Consider the following 15,294-nt stretch of genomic DNA (forward strand, 5'->3'; position numbering starts at 1 on the left):
AGCAGGCTACAGTGATCTTGTGTTCTTCACTCACCTACCTTCATCTCAAAGAAAATACCAAATATGTACAACAATGTTGACATAGGACATCATGACTGGTGACAGACTTTCACAAAATGGAGTCTTCATTAACATCAGCATGTCTGATTTTATGAGGGGACTTTGTTCATTCAGGGATTGTATATACATAAATGTGTCACGTTAGTAATCAGAAACATTCTCACAATCTGTTTATTGGTATTTGGTTTTATGTTTATTAATGTAAGCAAGATTAATAGTCAGAAATTCCTTTAAATGATGTTGTTATTGTGTTCGCTTTTGCGTCAGTCATGACATCATGCAGGATGGAAATGTTGACAATTTCTGTTGAATTTACGAAATCATTGCAATGTATCTAATTTTCATTCCCTAATTCTTGCTATGATTCTCTTCCCATGGACATTCTGAAAATGTTGAGCCGATGTATGAAATGAATTGACAAATGGATATGTCAAAGTAGGAGAAAACGTTACACTGTGTAAAATCTGAATTTTGCTTTGTTTACAAGTGCAGTTTTTCCTTAGCACAGCATTCGTTTTCACACCTAATTTATTTTGCTTGAGTTCATCTTGACACTCTGTATTGGGGACAACAAAAAATTTGTCATTTGATTCTAAAATGTATGAGGAATTCAGGGATGGATGTATAGCAGCTGAGTTTGAAATATACGTGATGTAATAAACATGATTTTGTAAACACTATCCAATATGGCGGAAAGTTCACATCGACATTCACAATTGCGTATTTTCAATACATTCTAAACTCTTCTGGGTTTTTGGGCAATGTTTTGGAATGATCAATGGTGATTTGAAAAAGACAGATACCAATGATTACTAATATGCTATTTTTTTAAATTCATTTCTCCATGTAAATATCCAAAATTTCAATTTCAAAATGGACTGTAAATAACACTGTGTATGGAGATTCAGAAATGTGTACACAAATGGCGAGATTTATGATCTGCGTAAGTTTAAGAGGTCATGTCCATTAATTTTGCTTTGCCTAAAAAGACAGTGGATGATATCACAGAATAGGGAATTCCCCTCAGAATTCAAAACTGTGAAGTGTATTCGTGTGCGTGTTGAATTTTTTTTTATTTCAAAGTGAGGGTTATTACTTTTCAGGTATGACAATTTTGTATAGAAATTCAACAATTTTTTTTAAATCCATGAAATTAACTTTACACATTAATTCTACTCCCTGTAAGTCGGAGACTTCCTTCAATGTCACCCAGGAATAGTAAACAATGGACTACCAACTTTAGAATAAAAGTTCAACACATACATAACGTCTGTTAACAGAACACAATACCTCTAACCTAGTTTTCTGGTGTTAAACATTGAAATGGCCACACCTACAAGGGGAGATAATACTGCTAGACTCTCACCCCATATTCCAGTTGAACCATACCTAGACTGACATTAAGTCTCAAAAATGAAATATCTTAAGATTTCTTTTGTTAAATTATCTTTTAGTAGATAATAGACATGAGCCCAAAGAAGAAACTGAAGAATTCTAGACTGGCCCAAGAATCGTATATTGCTTGGGACTTTCAGATTGTTTTGTAATGGTCTGTTTGAAAGACTAATGTATGCCTGTGTTATATCTCATGTGATCAAGAACAGGCACTGCAAAATACACTATATTGTCTATATGGCATATGTGGTCAGTATTACACTCAATAATGTCAGGCGGTACTATGCCAAGACCCTTATTGGGATTTTGGAGCATGAAAAGTGCCAACATCGCCATGCTTGACATGAGGGTGAGTGAGTGAGTGAGCTGGGTTTTATTGCTATATCAGTTACTCCTAGTCTGACAGCTGAATGGGGGAAACTTGAAGTGATGCAGGTCTTACCATGATACACATGAGGCAGGGTCAGGTGCTTACAAACATAGAATCATCATCTGGGTGAATCTTGATTCAAACCCACTATCATAGGATTCTGACAACTCTGTACCCCAAGATACACAAGTCAGTAACCAAAGATACACAACTCAGTATGCCAAAGGTACACAACTCTGTATGCCTAGGTACACCACTCGGTATGCCAAAGGTACACAACCTGGTATGCGGAAGGTACACAACTCGGTATGCCAAAGGTACACAACTCAGTATGCCAAAGATACACAACTCGGTATGCCAAAGGTACACAACTCGGTATGCCAAAGGTACACAACTCGGTATGCCAAAGGTACACCACTAGGTATATCAAAGGTACACAACTCTGTACGCCAAGATACACAACTCAGTAACCAAAGATACACAACTCAGTACGCCAAAGGTACACAACTCGGTACGCCAAAGGTACACAACTCGGTATGCCAAAGGTACACAACTCGGTATGCCAAAGGTACACAACTCTGTATGCCTAGGTACACAACTCGGTATGCCAAAGGTACACAACTCAGTATGCCAAAGGTACACCACTAGGTATACCAAAGGTACACAACTCTGTACGCCAAGATACACAACTCAGTAACCAAAGATACACAACTCAGTACGCCAAAGGTACACAACTCGGTACGCCAAAGGTACACAACTCGGTATGCCAAAGGTACACAACTCGGTATGCCAAAGGTACACAACTCGGTATGCCAAAGGTACACAACTCGGTACGCCAAAGGTACACAACTCGGTATGCCAAAGGTACACAACTCGGTATGCCAAAGGTACACAACTCGGTATGCCAAAGGTACACACCTCGATACGCCAATGGTACACAACTCAGTACGCCAATGGTACACAACTTGGTATGCTAATGGTACACAACTCTGTATGCCAAGATACACAACTCAGTAACCAAAGATACACAACTCTGTATGCCTAGGTACACAATTTAATACGCCAAAGGTACACAACTCGGTACACCAAAGGTACACAACTCGGTATGCCAAAGGTACACAACTCGGTACGCCAAAGGTACACAACTCGGTATGCCAAAGGTACACCACTCGGTATGCCAACAGTACACAACTCGGTATGCCAAAGGTACACAACTCGGTACGCCAAAGGTACACAACTCGGTACGCCAAAGGTACACAACTCTGTACACCAAAGGTACACAAATTGGTATGCCATGGTACACAACTCGGTATGCCAAAGGTACACAACTCGGTACGCCAATGGTACACAACTCGGTATGCCAAAGGTACACAACTCGGTATGCCAACGGTACACAACTCTGTACGCCAAGATACACAACTCAGTAACCAAAGATACACAACTCAGTATGCCTAGGTACACAATTTAATACGCCAAAGATACACAACTAGGTACACCAAAGATACACAACTAGGTACACCAAGATGCAAAACTAGGTACACCAAGATGCAAAACTTGGTACACCAAGATGCACAACGTGCTTGAGACATTTTAGTGGGCTGTGCACAGAAGTTGGACAAACATATTTGTTTTGTTTTGCACGTTCAGGTCATGACAAAGCAATTGACAACGTTCCTGAGGACACACGTGCTGCTCATAACAGTATTAAGAGTAGAATTTTCTAAATGTTGTTTGATAGAAGTTAATCAAACAAATAAACATGTCGGAGCAAGGTAAGCATGGCCAAATCTCAAATACATTCTCAGGCTCGAGAATTGGCCAATAAATACATAAATTACATGGAGAAATAATATACAAATAAATCTCAAACATTGTCAATAGCTAGAATTGCCACTGGTCTGTCTCTATCTATGCTAAAGCGCATCAATATATATATCATCAATATGATGTTAAAAGAATGCTGAAACCCTTTAACATTCACACAGGATTAATTAAGGAATATGTCATTCAAACAACTATTATATCACTATGTTAAGGGCTCAACCTTCATAATCATTTGATGAATGACATGGCACTATTCTTTACTGCTCTCGGGAGTAGCAACGTATTCCATATTTACAGCAAATGAATTCCCTTTATTGTCACAATGTAATACTTAATTGTTGTTATCTATGCAAATTTGCTGTCACCATACGGTGATGTGCTATTGAACTCACCATTAGAACTTGTTTTTAGCTGAGACAGGACAGTCACATATCCTTTGTACTACTTGTTCCAGACCAACCGCTACCCCTTTCTTCATAATGGTACACACCAGGGGGTGGACCTCATACTGTCATACAAAGTTAATTGTCAGGTCACGACTCAACTTAGCCTGGCTTACCATTAGACTGTGTTGGTTGTTGCTCATGCTATCAACCACTGGCTTTACCATGACATAGGGGGAATATTTCTGACTGGTGAAAATAAATTATCACTCACTCACTCACTCACTAAAATCAGTGCTTCCACATATATTACTTCCACCAATATCCTTAATCTCATTCAAACATGTTGCATCTTGTGTGAGGGTACCAACATCAATCATATTTCAGTTATGTAGAGCGATGCTCATAATGTTAATCACTGGATTGTCTGGTCCAGACTCAATTATTTACAGACCGCCGACATACAGCTGGAATATTGCCGAGAGCGGCATTAAACAATAACAAACTAACATACAGTGAAATAAATGTAACAAAATAATCAAGTTCCCAAGTATATGTAGAATGAGTTTTCAGATGGGAAAGCATTATATAGCAACCCCCATAACCAGAACACAGAGCACATTTGTTTTATCACTGGACCACACAGTGATAGATTAGTTCCTCTCAGTGATCCATGAAACGTCAGACGAGAAACACACAACGTTGAATACTATCCCATACAGGCCTGGCAAACATGGCATCTCAATGTGTTTTATGACATGATATCTCATACTAAGTGTTGAACATATGTAGTACCACCATCTTGTTTTTCCCATGAAGATTCCAACTGTCATTGCCATTTCTATAATACATCATCTATCTCTTCATCTTGCTCGATAATCAACACAAATAAATAATTACTACATGAAACAGCTCACTGTTGCAGCCTAAGCCAGAACAAACATTCAACTCCCTGAGGAGAATACTCATCTTGCGACACCACACAGTAAGTTTTCTATATACTCCACCACCTTGAGCCAATGCAAACATATGGCTACAATACAGCTCAAAGGATTATTGGTGATGGTTGTAAAGACAAATATGCAAAAAAAGATTAAAGGGCAACCATTTTTTTCAAATTCTTGCACCTCTAATGATAAAGACAGAAATAATATGATTACCATTTCAGCTTAGAAAAATCCTCAATTACATTCCCTGTTGTGTTTCAAATTCCTAACAAGTATCGTACCTTGACTTTGGCTTAACAGAGTCAATACAATTCTACTAATGTGAGACAGCCTTACACATTAACACTACTGATTCATCTGCCATAAGTCATCAGAAACACTCTGGGTTGCCCCGATGAACTGGACCTGAATTGAGAGTATCAAAATCACAGAGCATTTGAATCACCAATTCTGGCAGAGCGTCAGCCCGGATAGTGTAAGGTCCGGGGTTTGATCTCCGGCCCTGCAAACCTAAGGACGTTAAAAGTAGTACTTGTTGTTACCGTGTCTGGCGCTTGGCATTAAGGGGCTACACAAGGACTTGTCAGCTCAGAGTCAGTATATTGTGTCTGAGTGGGATATTCTTGTTAAACTGCGGCATGATATCTCAGTGGGCTGGCACAATAAAATTGGCATTATGCCAGACTAGTACAACATTCTCAACATCAAGTGATCACTCAACACTGAAAGACCTAGTTAGGACATTTAATGAAAATCCAGGTTGAATTATTAAATTTCACTATCACTGAGTGGTTTTGTTAATGAAGTTTCTTGTAGGCCTTCTGTTGAACAGACATCACATCACCACACCACACCATACCACACCACACCACACCACACCACACCACACACAAAAAACACAACACAACACACACACACACACACACACACACACACACACACACAACACACAACACAACACAACACAACACACAACACAACACAACACAACACAACACAGACACACACACACACACAACACAACACACAACACACAACACAACACAACACAACACAACACACAACACAACACAACACACACAACACAACACACAACACAACACAACACACAACACACAACACAACACAACACAACACAACACACAACACACAACACAACACAACACAACACACACAACACAACACAACACACACAACACACACACAACACAACACACACAACACAACACACAACACAACACACACAACACAACACACAACACAACACACAACACAACACAACACAACACACACAACACAACACAACACAACACACACAACACAACACACAACACAACACAACACACAACACAACACAACACACAACACAACACAACACAACACAACACAACACACACAACACACACACAACACACAACACAACACACACAACACAACACACAACACAACACACACAACACACACACAACACACAACACACAACACAACACAACACACAACACAACACAACACACACACACACACACAACACAACACACAACACAACACAACACACAACACAACACAACACAACACAACACAGACACACACAACACACAACACACAACACAACACAACACAACACAACACACAACACAACACAACACAACACACACAACACAACACACAACACAACACACAACACAACTCAACACAGACACACACAACACAACACAACACAGACACACACACAACACAACACAACACAACACAACACAACACAACACAACACAACACACAGGTTGCTGTGATCTCTCATACAGTGATGTAAAACCCGTCTGCCCACAAACAACGTGATGCAAATCCTGAGTAAGCAACTCATTCACAGCGCCTCCAACAGCACCCCCCACGACAGCTGCACACGTCACTGGAATGTGCACATGCCACTCGCCTGTATCCCGCTGCCCTCCAGGCTCCAGGAATATCTGACATTTCACTTATATAATGACAAATACTGCAAGCAATCTATACAACATTTCCCATGCATGGCATTCAAACACTTCTATATTACTCATTTCTTAATCCATCAAAGACTTCTAACATACCATGCCATATCATATCATGACAATTGAATATATCACATATTTATACATATCAAGAAAATATAAGCTGAACAAAATATTTAGATTTGTAACTAGGAAGTGAGAAGAATATTTTCACCATTTGAAAGAACTGAATCATGAAAACAAAATTATTTCTTAAATATCTTAGAAATGTAATTAGCTGGCAAATTCTAAACAGAAAATTTCCTTAAAATCAGTAATAGAACCAGAACATGTGAACAATCAATAAAACAAATTTGAGTACAAAAAGGTTAGATTTGTGTGAGCAATTGCAAATTGTATAAATAAGTTTCATAAGTTATCCCATAAAATACATATATCGTTCAGATGTCAGAACTGTACTTTAAAGTTACTGAAATCCAATGAAATACTATTCATTAGTTGACACAAAATATCACAGATATCAAATAGTATAAAAAATATATGCACGTTTTATAGTCTCAAGTCACAGGGTCTATTGCTGAAATTGAGCTTAAAGAGATGTAGATAAGATCTTTACTGTAACACAGACAGATACAGGCTACAGAAAGCACCGGCTGATTCAGCCAACCAAGAAATGTCACGACTAACCAGTCTGGCTTTAATACACCCAATCCCCTTGATGTACACCATGAAGGTCGGCAACAGACAAGCAACAGACGTGGCTAAGATGCTATGTAAGCATTTTGATTGGCCACGTCAATGTACACTCGGTCATTCATGAATGAAAGCCTTGGCAAGGTCCACCCATGACAGGGCCTCCATTCAATCCCTCCAAGATGTGGAGTCGTGACAAGCACCAGCTGGGATAGACCGAAAGAAAAAAAGGAGGGACAGATATAGATGGATGGAGGATTGTAGAGAGTAAACAGTCGTGAGTTGAGTGTTCACCTGTTACCTGATCCCACCCCCAGGGAGAAAATTACTCTAAGTGATGTTAACACCTTATTAAATTAGGAAAAAGTGGTGTAAAAAAAATGTTGGGAATTTTACGGGTGTCCAGTTGCTAGGGTAAAACAGCTGTCAGAACTAACACTTTCCAGCCCGAGTTTTACTCTCAATTAAAAGCAGCAGCAGGTTTTGCAATTCAGGCTGAATTTTTCTGTGTTGGTATATAGAGCTGAGCCAGCTTGCATACTCAGCAGTTCGCCTCTGACTGCCATACAGCTAGGGTGAGTGAGAGTCGGGAGGGGGAGAAGAGCTGAGGGGGAACCAGGAGCCAACTCCAGGTGAGATATCGACAGGTGAACCACAGGGAACTCACGATGAAGCCAGGTGTCAGCGGTGTTCACTCCGGGGTGGTGATGCTGATGACAGTGTTGATACTGAAGTCCAACGGCATGGCAACAAGGCAACAGCGAGCATCCACAAAGACCCCTAATTGTGAATATGTCTTTGTGGTTAATGAGTTTGACACTTCCAAGTGCCCTGCTCTGGGTAACCAAGCCTATCAGGCAGATTCTTACCCAGCTTCACATAACGGACAAATGCCGAGGGCAGCACAGGGTGGAAAGAATATCGACAATCTGTCATCGAAAATGCGTGACATGGAGACAAGGCTTTTTGATGAGATGGTGAAAAATCGAGAATTGAATTCAACCCTCTCCCGACACGAACACATGTTAAAACATGCCATAGAACTGCTCCATGCGTACAAGTCCAACTTCTCCAGTATATTCCGGACAATGATGTACATGGAGACGAAGCTGAAACATCAACGCAGCATGAGCAGAAGCCTAAATCACAAACTGTCCAACGTCATTCTGGATGTGGTGGAGGTGAACAATGTGCTAACAAAGAAAGTTCCAACAGCAGACAGAACCGTCCAGGATAAGGCAATATCAGTGGAAAGTGTGGCCAGTGTCCGGTCCTGTCCGGGAATAACTGACCAGTCAAAAGTTTACAAAGGTAAGTTATAAAATTTAATAACAATGTACTATTAAATAAAATATTACATTAATAAAATATATAAGTACCTTTATGAAATACATAATGTGTACCTAAAATTATGATAAAACTGATTATTAATCTGTCTTTTATTAATTATACAAACACACTTTAACTGACATTTTAAACAAAAATTAACACATTTTAAAAAATAACATGAAATAACATGTGTCCCAAATTGCCTTTTCACCCAAAAATTATCGAACATAATGAAATTAATTTTTAGAATACAAAGGTTTAATTTTTTAATACATAATAATTTCATATAGGAAATAATATTTCTTTTATGTAACCATTCATGATAAAAAAATATATTTTTCATTTTGTTCAACAATTAAATAAAAAAAACTATTAAAAAAACAAATCAAATCCTCAACTTTGCCCGCTAAGTTCAAGACCCTGCCCTGCCAAATTAACCACCAACCCTGGGTCAGAGTGTGGGCCACATTGAATAGCACCCCTGCAATGGAGCCCTCGAGACAAGAAAGGCACAATGACATTGTTACACCTAGGCAATGTGGTTCTAATATGTGTCTGCGTGTAACTGTACATACAATGCAATGTTCATGAAATCTACATAGATGCCGGCATCTGAGTCTGATGTGGCGAGGCAAAGAATTTCCTCTTATGGACAAGAAGGATTTGTTTGGGCAGGGGTATTTCCTGCAAACACAATGTCAAAAGACGGCAAATCCCCCTGATACACCCCTGTTTGTGAACAAATGCTGTCACCAACGCCTGTCGTAATGGGGATTGAGACAATTCAGGGCATTCACCCACATACGTGAGCGAGTCAAACCTTAGAGACATCATAGCCAACAGAAAGAAAGCTGTATCAAGAATATGATAAAATGTTGACCACAAAAGACTCTCTGAAGATACATGGTATCGAGCAAAAATATATCAATATGAAGGGATTAGTGATAAGATGATAATCACAAGGTTTAAGAAAAACATTGTATAATGTACCGCGGCCATCTGGGAACTAACCCCAAGGAGATGATCATCATTCATTTTTACCTACGTAGGTAAATATATTTTAAGATTGTGAGTTCAAAGGAACTAGGTGAACACAAGATAACGTATCACCTGCTTCTTTCCTCCTTGAAATACACCATTTTGCTGTCTGCAAGTACTCCTCCACTTGGAGATACAGAAAACTATGTTTATAACAAACACGCTTATAATGAACTGACAGATATAACAAACTGATCTTTGGCCCTGGCTATTTACTGTTTATATGCTGTATCTATGCCTTTAACGAACTACGATTACAACAAACTAAAATTAATGGTCCCTTTCAGTTCGTAATGACCGTAGTTTACTGTATTGTACTTCCCCTGCTGACAGTTCTAGCTCTGTCTATACACATGCCTGCTTCGCCAGTAATGTGATATTGATTGAAATAATTAAACCTCAAGAATTCCAGGAATACCACAACCCCTCCACCCCATCCCCTCATCCCCTTCTAAAATAAATAATTTGTTTATTATATAAATATATTTCAAACACTAATTATAATCATTACATTTGCATTAAATTGTTTAACCCAAATTTAAATTTGTTGGTAAATGTGACTAAATCTATTTCTGTGTGTCTACCCTTGATTCTCCAGTGCAGGTATAAGCATCTGTCACCTGCAGGATCTCCTATACCAACAAGTTGATCCACATTAAATGTTGCCAGTGCAGTGGAGTAGGTCAGTCCCCACACAACACAGGCTGCCATATATACATACAACAGCAAACAATCCCACATGTTGGACTACACTAACATGTTCTCCATTGTACAACACGTCATTAAGTAACATCATTATCACATGACAGCTGGGGAGCCAAACCATTTCATCACACTCCTGACAAGGGAGGTAGGATAAATAAATATTGAAACTGATCATAGCCGGTGCACTGCGGAGGCAGCAAAGGAGGTAAATGTTATTGTGTTACAGTAATAAAGTTCAAAATGGGGAAAATAGGTACCGTAGTTATTCTAATAAGATGAATAGGAAAATAACTAGTGTTGTTGTTTATCTTGTTTTTTTAGTATGATCCAAAAATTTATTGATTTTTATATGTCTATTTCAACCAACTTTTTAACACAACAACCCAAAATCAGAGAAACAAAAAACATTAAAGAATAGGCATTAATGTTTCAGAGAGGACAATTGTCTAATATGTGAAAGTGGAAGAAACCCACTTTAATCCACCCAATTCAATGCTCAAAAAACAAAAAATAAATGAATAAAGCATGTAATATTTATATTGCTGTTTTGAAACAATTAGGTTTCAACACTAACAGAAGTGATGAGAAAGAAGCACACAAACAATATTATTACATAATTACTAAAAAGTTTCTTCAAGACATTCCAGTTCTTCAATACTTGTCCCAACCTGTTGGAGGGTATAAGAGCCCTATGGGCTTCTAGGTTAAAATAGATCTCCAGCAACCTATGCTGGTCTCAGACATAATGGATCTGGTGGTCAGCCTCGGTGATTTGGTTGATCGCATGGCAACATGGATCAATGTTCATTATATCAATCACTGGATTGTCTGGTCTTGATTATTTACAGGTCGCCATCATACTGGAATACTGCTTGTTGTTACGTTATACAACAAACAAACAAACAAACAAAAGGGTAAGAAGCCCAGGGCCCACTTGCACAAAGCAGTTTTAGCGCAAAGACTACTATAACCCTATGTTAAAGTATAGGAGTTACGATCAACTTAGTGCTAAGACTATCGTAAGCCTATGTTAAAGTATGGGAGTTACGATCATCTTAGCACTAAGATCGTTTTGTGCAAGGGGCCCCTGGAATCTTGTTGGCAAATAATAACGAAAGTGTTCTCCATAAAATGTTTTAACCCTGTGAACTGGTATATGATAAACCCACTGTATACAAGTATAGTGATGGTATGAGTGGAACAATGGGTGCACAGACAAGCCCCACAGACAGGGGGGAGATTGTAGATGCTGGGCGGCCAGCTGTGTGTCAGGTGCTATGTCTGGCTGTACAGCCACATGTTGTCAGCATCAGGGACAGCGTGCACTTCACCCTCATCCAGATGCAATCATCTCAATACAAGCCACACCAAAATCGCTGACAATAATTCGGTTTGTTTGAATAAACACAGGAGGAAATAGCATTAGATGACATCATAGACACAATTTTTTATGGATAACAACTTCTTTAATACTGTAAAAAGGCGACGTTTCGGTATACATCCTTATACCGTTGTCAAGCAAGACTGTCTTGCTTGACAACGGTATAAGGATCTATACCGAAACGTCGCCTTTTTACAGTATTAAAGAAGTTGTTATCCATAAAAAATTGTGTCTATCTTGTCATCCGTCAACTTCTAAGTAATGCCTATCAAACAAATTAGATGACATCATTATCTCATGAATTCCCAGCTGTCGGCTCACAAATGTGCTCCGTGTCTGCAGACAAGTCTGCAGATCTTCACTCAGTGCTAACACCACAAGGACCCCTGACTGCAAGTTGAGTGGAGTGGTAACATGGAACTGTCGACCCTGCCACTTCTTGGCATTTCTTGCTTTATAGTTTTTTCACATTTCCCCTAACTAACCTGCTGCTTTGATGCATCCATTCATGTCTCTGCTCAAAGTGCTTGTGCTTCTTTTCTCTTTCCCTTCTCTTCTTTTCTCTTTCACTCTCTATTTCCCTGTCCTTGTTCAGACTTCCAGCTCCAGTGGTCTATTCAATTGCACTGTTTCTGCATCTTCTGCTTCTAAGTAGCATCTACAATGTGTCTCACTGGTTTGTTAACGTTTCAATTATTTCAGCAAGTTTGTCATCCTTCTTCTGTTATTTTATTTCAAACTTGCTCTAACATATACATTGCAGATGCTGAAAAATGTCCATGTGACTCCATCTAAGCCATTTCACTGTCAGGTTTATTAACTTTTCCATTTCACAGTTGCAGTGATTTTCCCCATTTTTCACATTCCGTTACAGTTCCACATGTGGGCTTTTGTAACATGCCCACACGCTGTATCTGTAACATGCCCACACACTATCTGTAACATGCCCACACTGCATCTGTAATATGCCCTCACACTGTATCTGTAACATGCCCACACACTATCTGTAACATGGCCACACGCTGTATCTGTAACATGGCCATACGCTGTATCTATAACATGCCCACACTGTATCTGTAACATGCCCACACACTGTATCTGTAACATGCCCACACACTGTATCTGTAACATGCCCACACACTGTATCTGTAACATGCCCATACACTGTATCTGTAACATGCCCACACACTGTATCTGTAACATGCCCACACACTGTATCTGTAACATGCCCACACACTATCTGTAACATGCCCACACACTGTATCTGTAACATGCCCACACACTGTATCTGTAACATGCCCACACACTATCTGTTACATTCCCACACTGTATCTGTAACATGCCCACACTGTATCTGTAACATGCCCACACACTGTATCTGTAACATGCCCACACACTATCTGTAACATGCCCACACTGCATCTGTAATATGCCCTCACACTGTATCTGTAACATGCCCACACACTATCTGTAACATGGCCACACGCTGTATCTGTAACATGGCCATACGCTGTATCTATAACATGCCCACACTGTATCTGTAACATGCCCACACACTGTATCTGTAACATGCCCACACACTGTATCTGTAACATGCCCACACACTGTATCTGTAACATGCCCACACACTGTATCTGTAACATGCCCACACACTATCTGTAACATGCCCACACTGCATCTGTAATATGCCCTCACACTGTATCTGTAACATGCCCACACACTATCTGTAACATGGCCACACGCTGTATCTGTAACATGGCCATACGCTGTATCTATAACATGCCCACACTGTATCTGTAACATGCCCACACACTGTATCTGTAACATGCCCACACACTGTATCTGTAACATGCCCACACACTGTATCTGTAACATGCCCGCACAATGTATCTGTAATATGCCCACACACTGTATCTGTAACATGCCCACACACTGTATCTGTAACATGCCCACACACTGTATCTGTAACATGCCCACACACTGTATCTGTAACATGCCCACACACTGTATCTGTAACATGCCCACACACTATCTGTTACATGGCCACACTGTATCTGTAACATGCCCACACTGTATCTGTAACATGCCCACACACTGTATCTGTAACATGCCCACACACTGTATCTGTAACATGCCCGCACAATGTATCTGTAACATGCCCACACACTGTATCTGTAACATGCCCACACACTGTATCTGTAACATGCCCACACACTGTATCTGTAACATGCCCACACACTGTATCTGTAACATGCCCACACACTATCTGTAACATGGCTAGTGGCCAGCACACGGTATCTGTAACATGGCCAGTGTCCAGCACACTGTATCTGTAACATGCCCACACACTATCTGTATCATGCCCACACACTGTATCTGTAACATGGCTAGTGGCCAGCACACTGTATCTGTAACATGCCCACACACTATCTGTAACATGGCTAGTGGCCAGCACACTGTATCTGTAACATGGCCAGTGTCCAGCACACTGTATCTGTAACATGCCCACACACTATCTGTAACATGCCAACACACTATCTGTAACATGGCTAGTGGCCAGCACACTGTATCTGTAACATGGCCAGTGGCCAGCACACTGTATCTGTAACATGGCCAGTGGCCAGCACACTGTATCTGTAACATGCCCACACACTATCTGTAACATGCCCACACACTGTATCTGTAACATGCCCACACACTATCTGTAACATGCCCACACACTTTATTTGTAATATGCCCGCACTCTGTATCTGTAACATGGCCAGTGGCCAGCACACTGTTTTCTCCCTCAGTGATGCTGTCAAACACGAAATAACCATGCTTGAAGATGATGAAAAGAAGCTACACGACTCCCTATGACATGAGTGTGTATCACCAGTGATGTCTTGACAATATTTTATTACCAGCGAGAGTGAGTGAGTGAGTGGATTTTAACACCGCTTTGAACAGTATTTCAGTTCTAACCCAGCATGTCAGCTTAATGTGGGAAGAAGGCCCAAAGTGAGGTTTTACCACTTCGGTGAAACCCACAAGCATGGGATTGGTGCTGATAATAAACCAAGGATGATAGTAAGGTAATGCATGATTACTGAATCCTGACATGACTAAGAAACACAACTCTGCAAAGCAATTTGTATCTCCGACGACTATTGGACCTTCATCACACAGTCTAAAGTTCAAAGTC

General features: G+C 40.0%; 2 protein-coding genes across 2 annotated transcripts in view; one reads left to right on the plus strand and one right to left on the minus strand.

Moving 5' to 3' along the window:
* LOC139454112 (protein disulfide-isomerase TMX3-like) overlaps positions 1 to 15,294 on the minus strand; it is a 140,287-nt gene that overhangs the window by 40,002 nt on the left and 84,991 nt on the right. The gene's annotated exons all lie outside the window — the stretch shown is intronic.
* Positions 7,847 to 15,294, plus strand: part of LOC139454114 (techylectin-5B-like) — a 44,412-nt gene continuing 36,964 nt past the window's right edge. Inside the window, exon 1 of the mRNA XM_071235630.1 lies at positions 7,847 to 8,968. Coding sequence (XP_071091731.1) covers positions 8,326 to 8,968 — 643 coding nt within the window. The 5' untranslated portion in view covers positions 7,847 to 8,325. The remainder of the gene's footprint in view (positions 8,969 to 15,294) is intronic.

Source organism: Haliotis cracherodii, unplaced genomic scaffold (assembly GCF_022045235.1).
Source record: "Haliotis cracherodii isolate W230 unplaced genomic scaffold, xgHalCrac1.p SCAF_10, whole genome shotgun sequence".
Classification (NCBI taxonomy): domain Eukaryota; kingdom Metazoa; phylum Mollusca; class Gastropoda; order Lepetellida; family Haliotidae; genus Haliotis; species Haliotis cracherodii.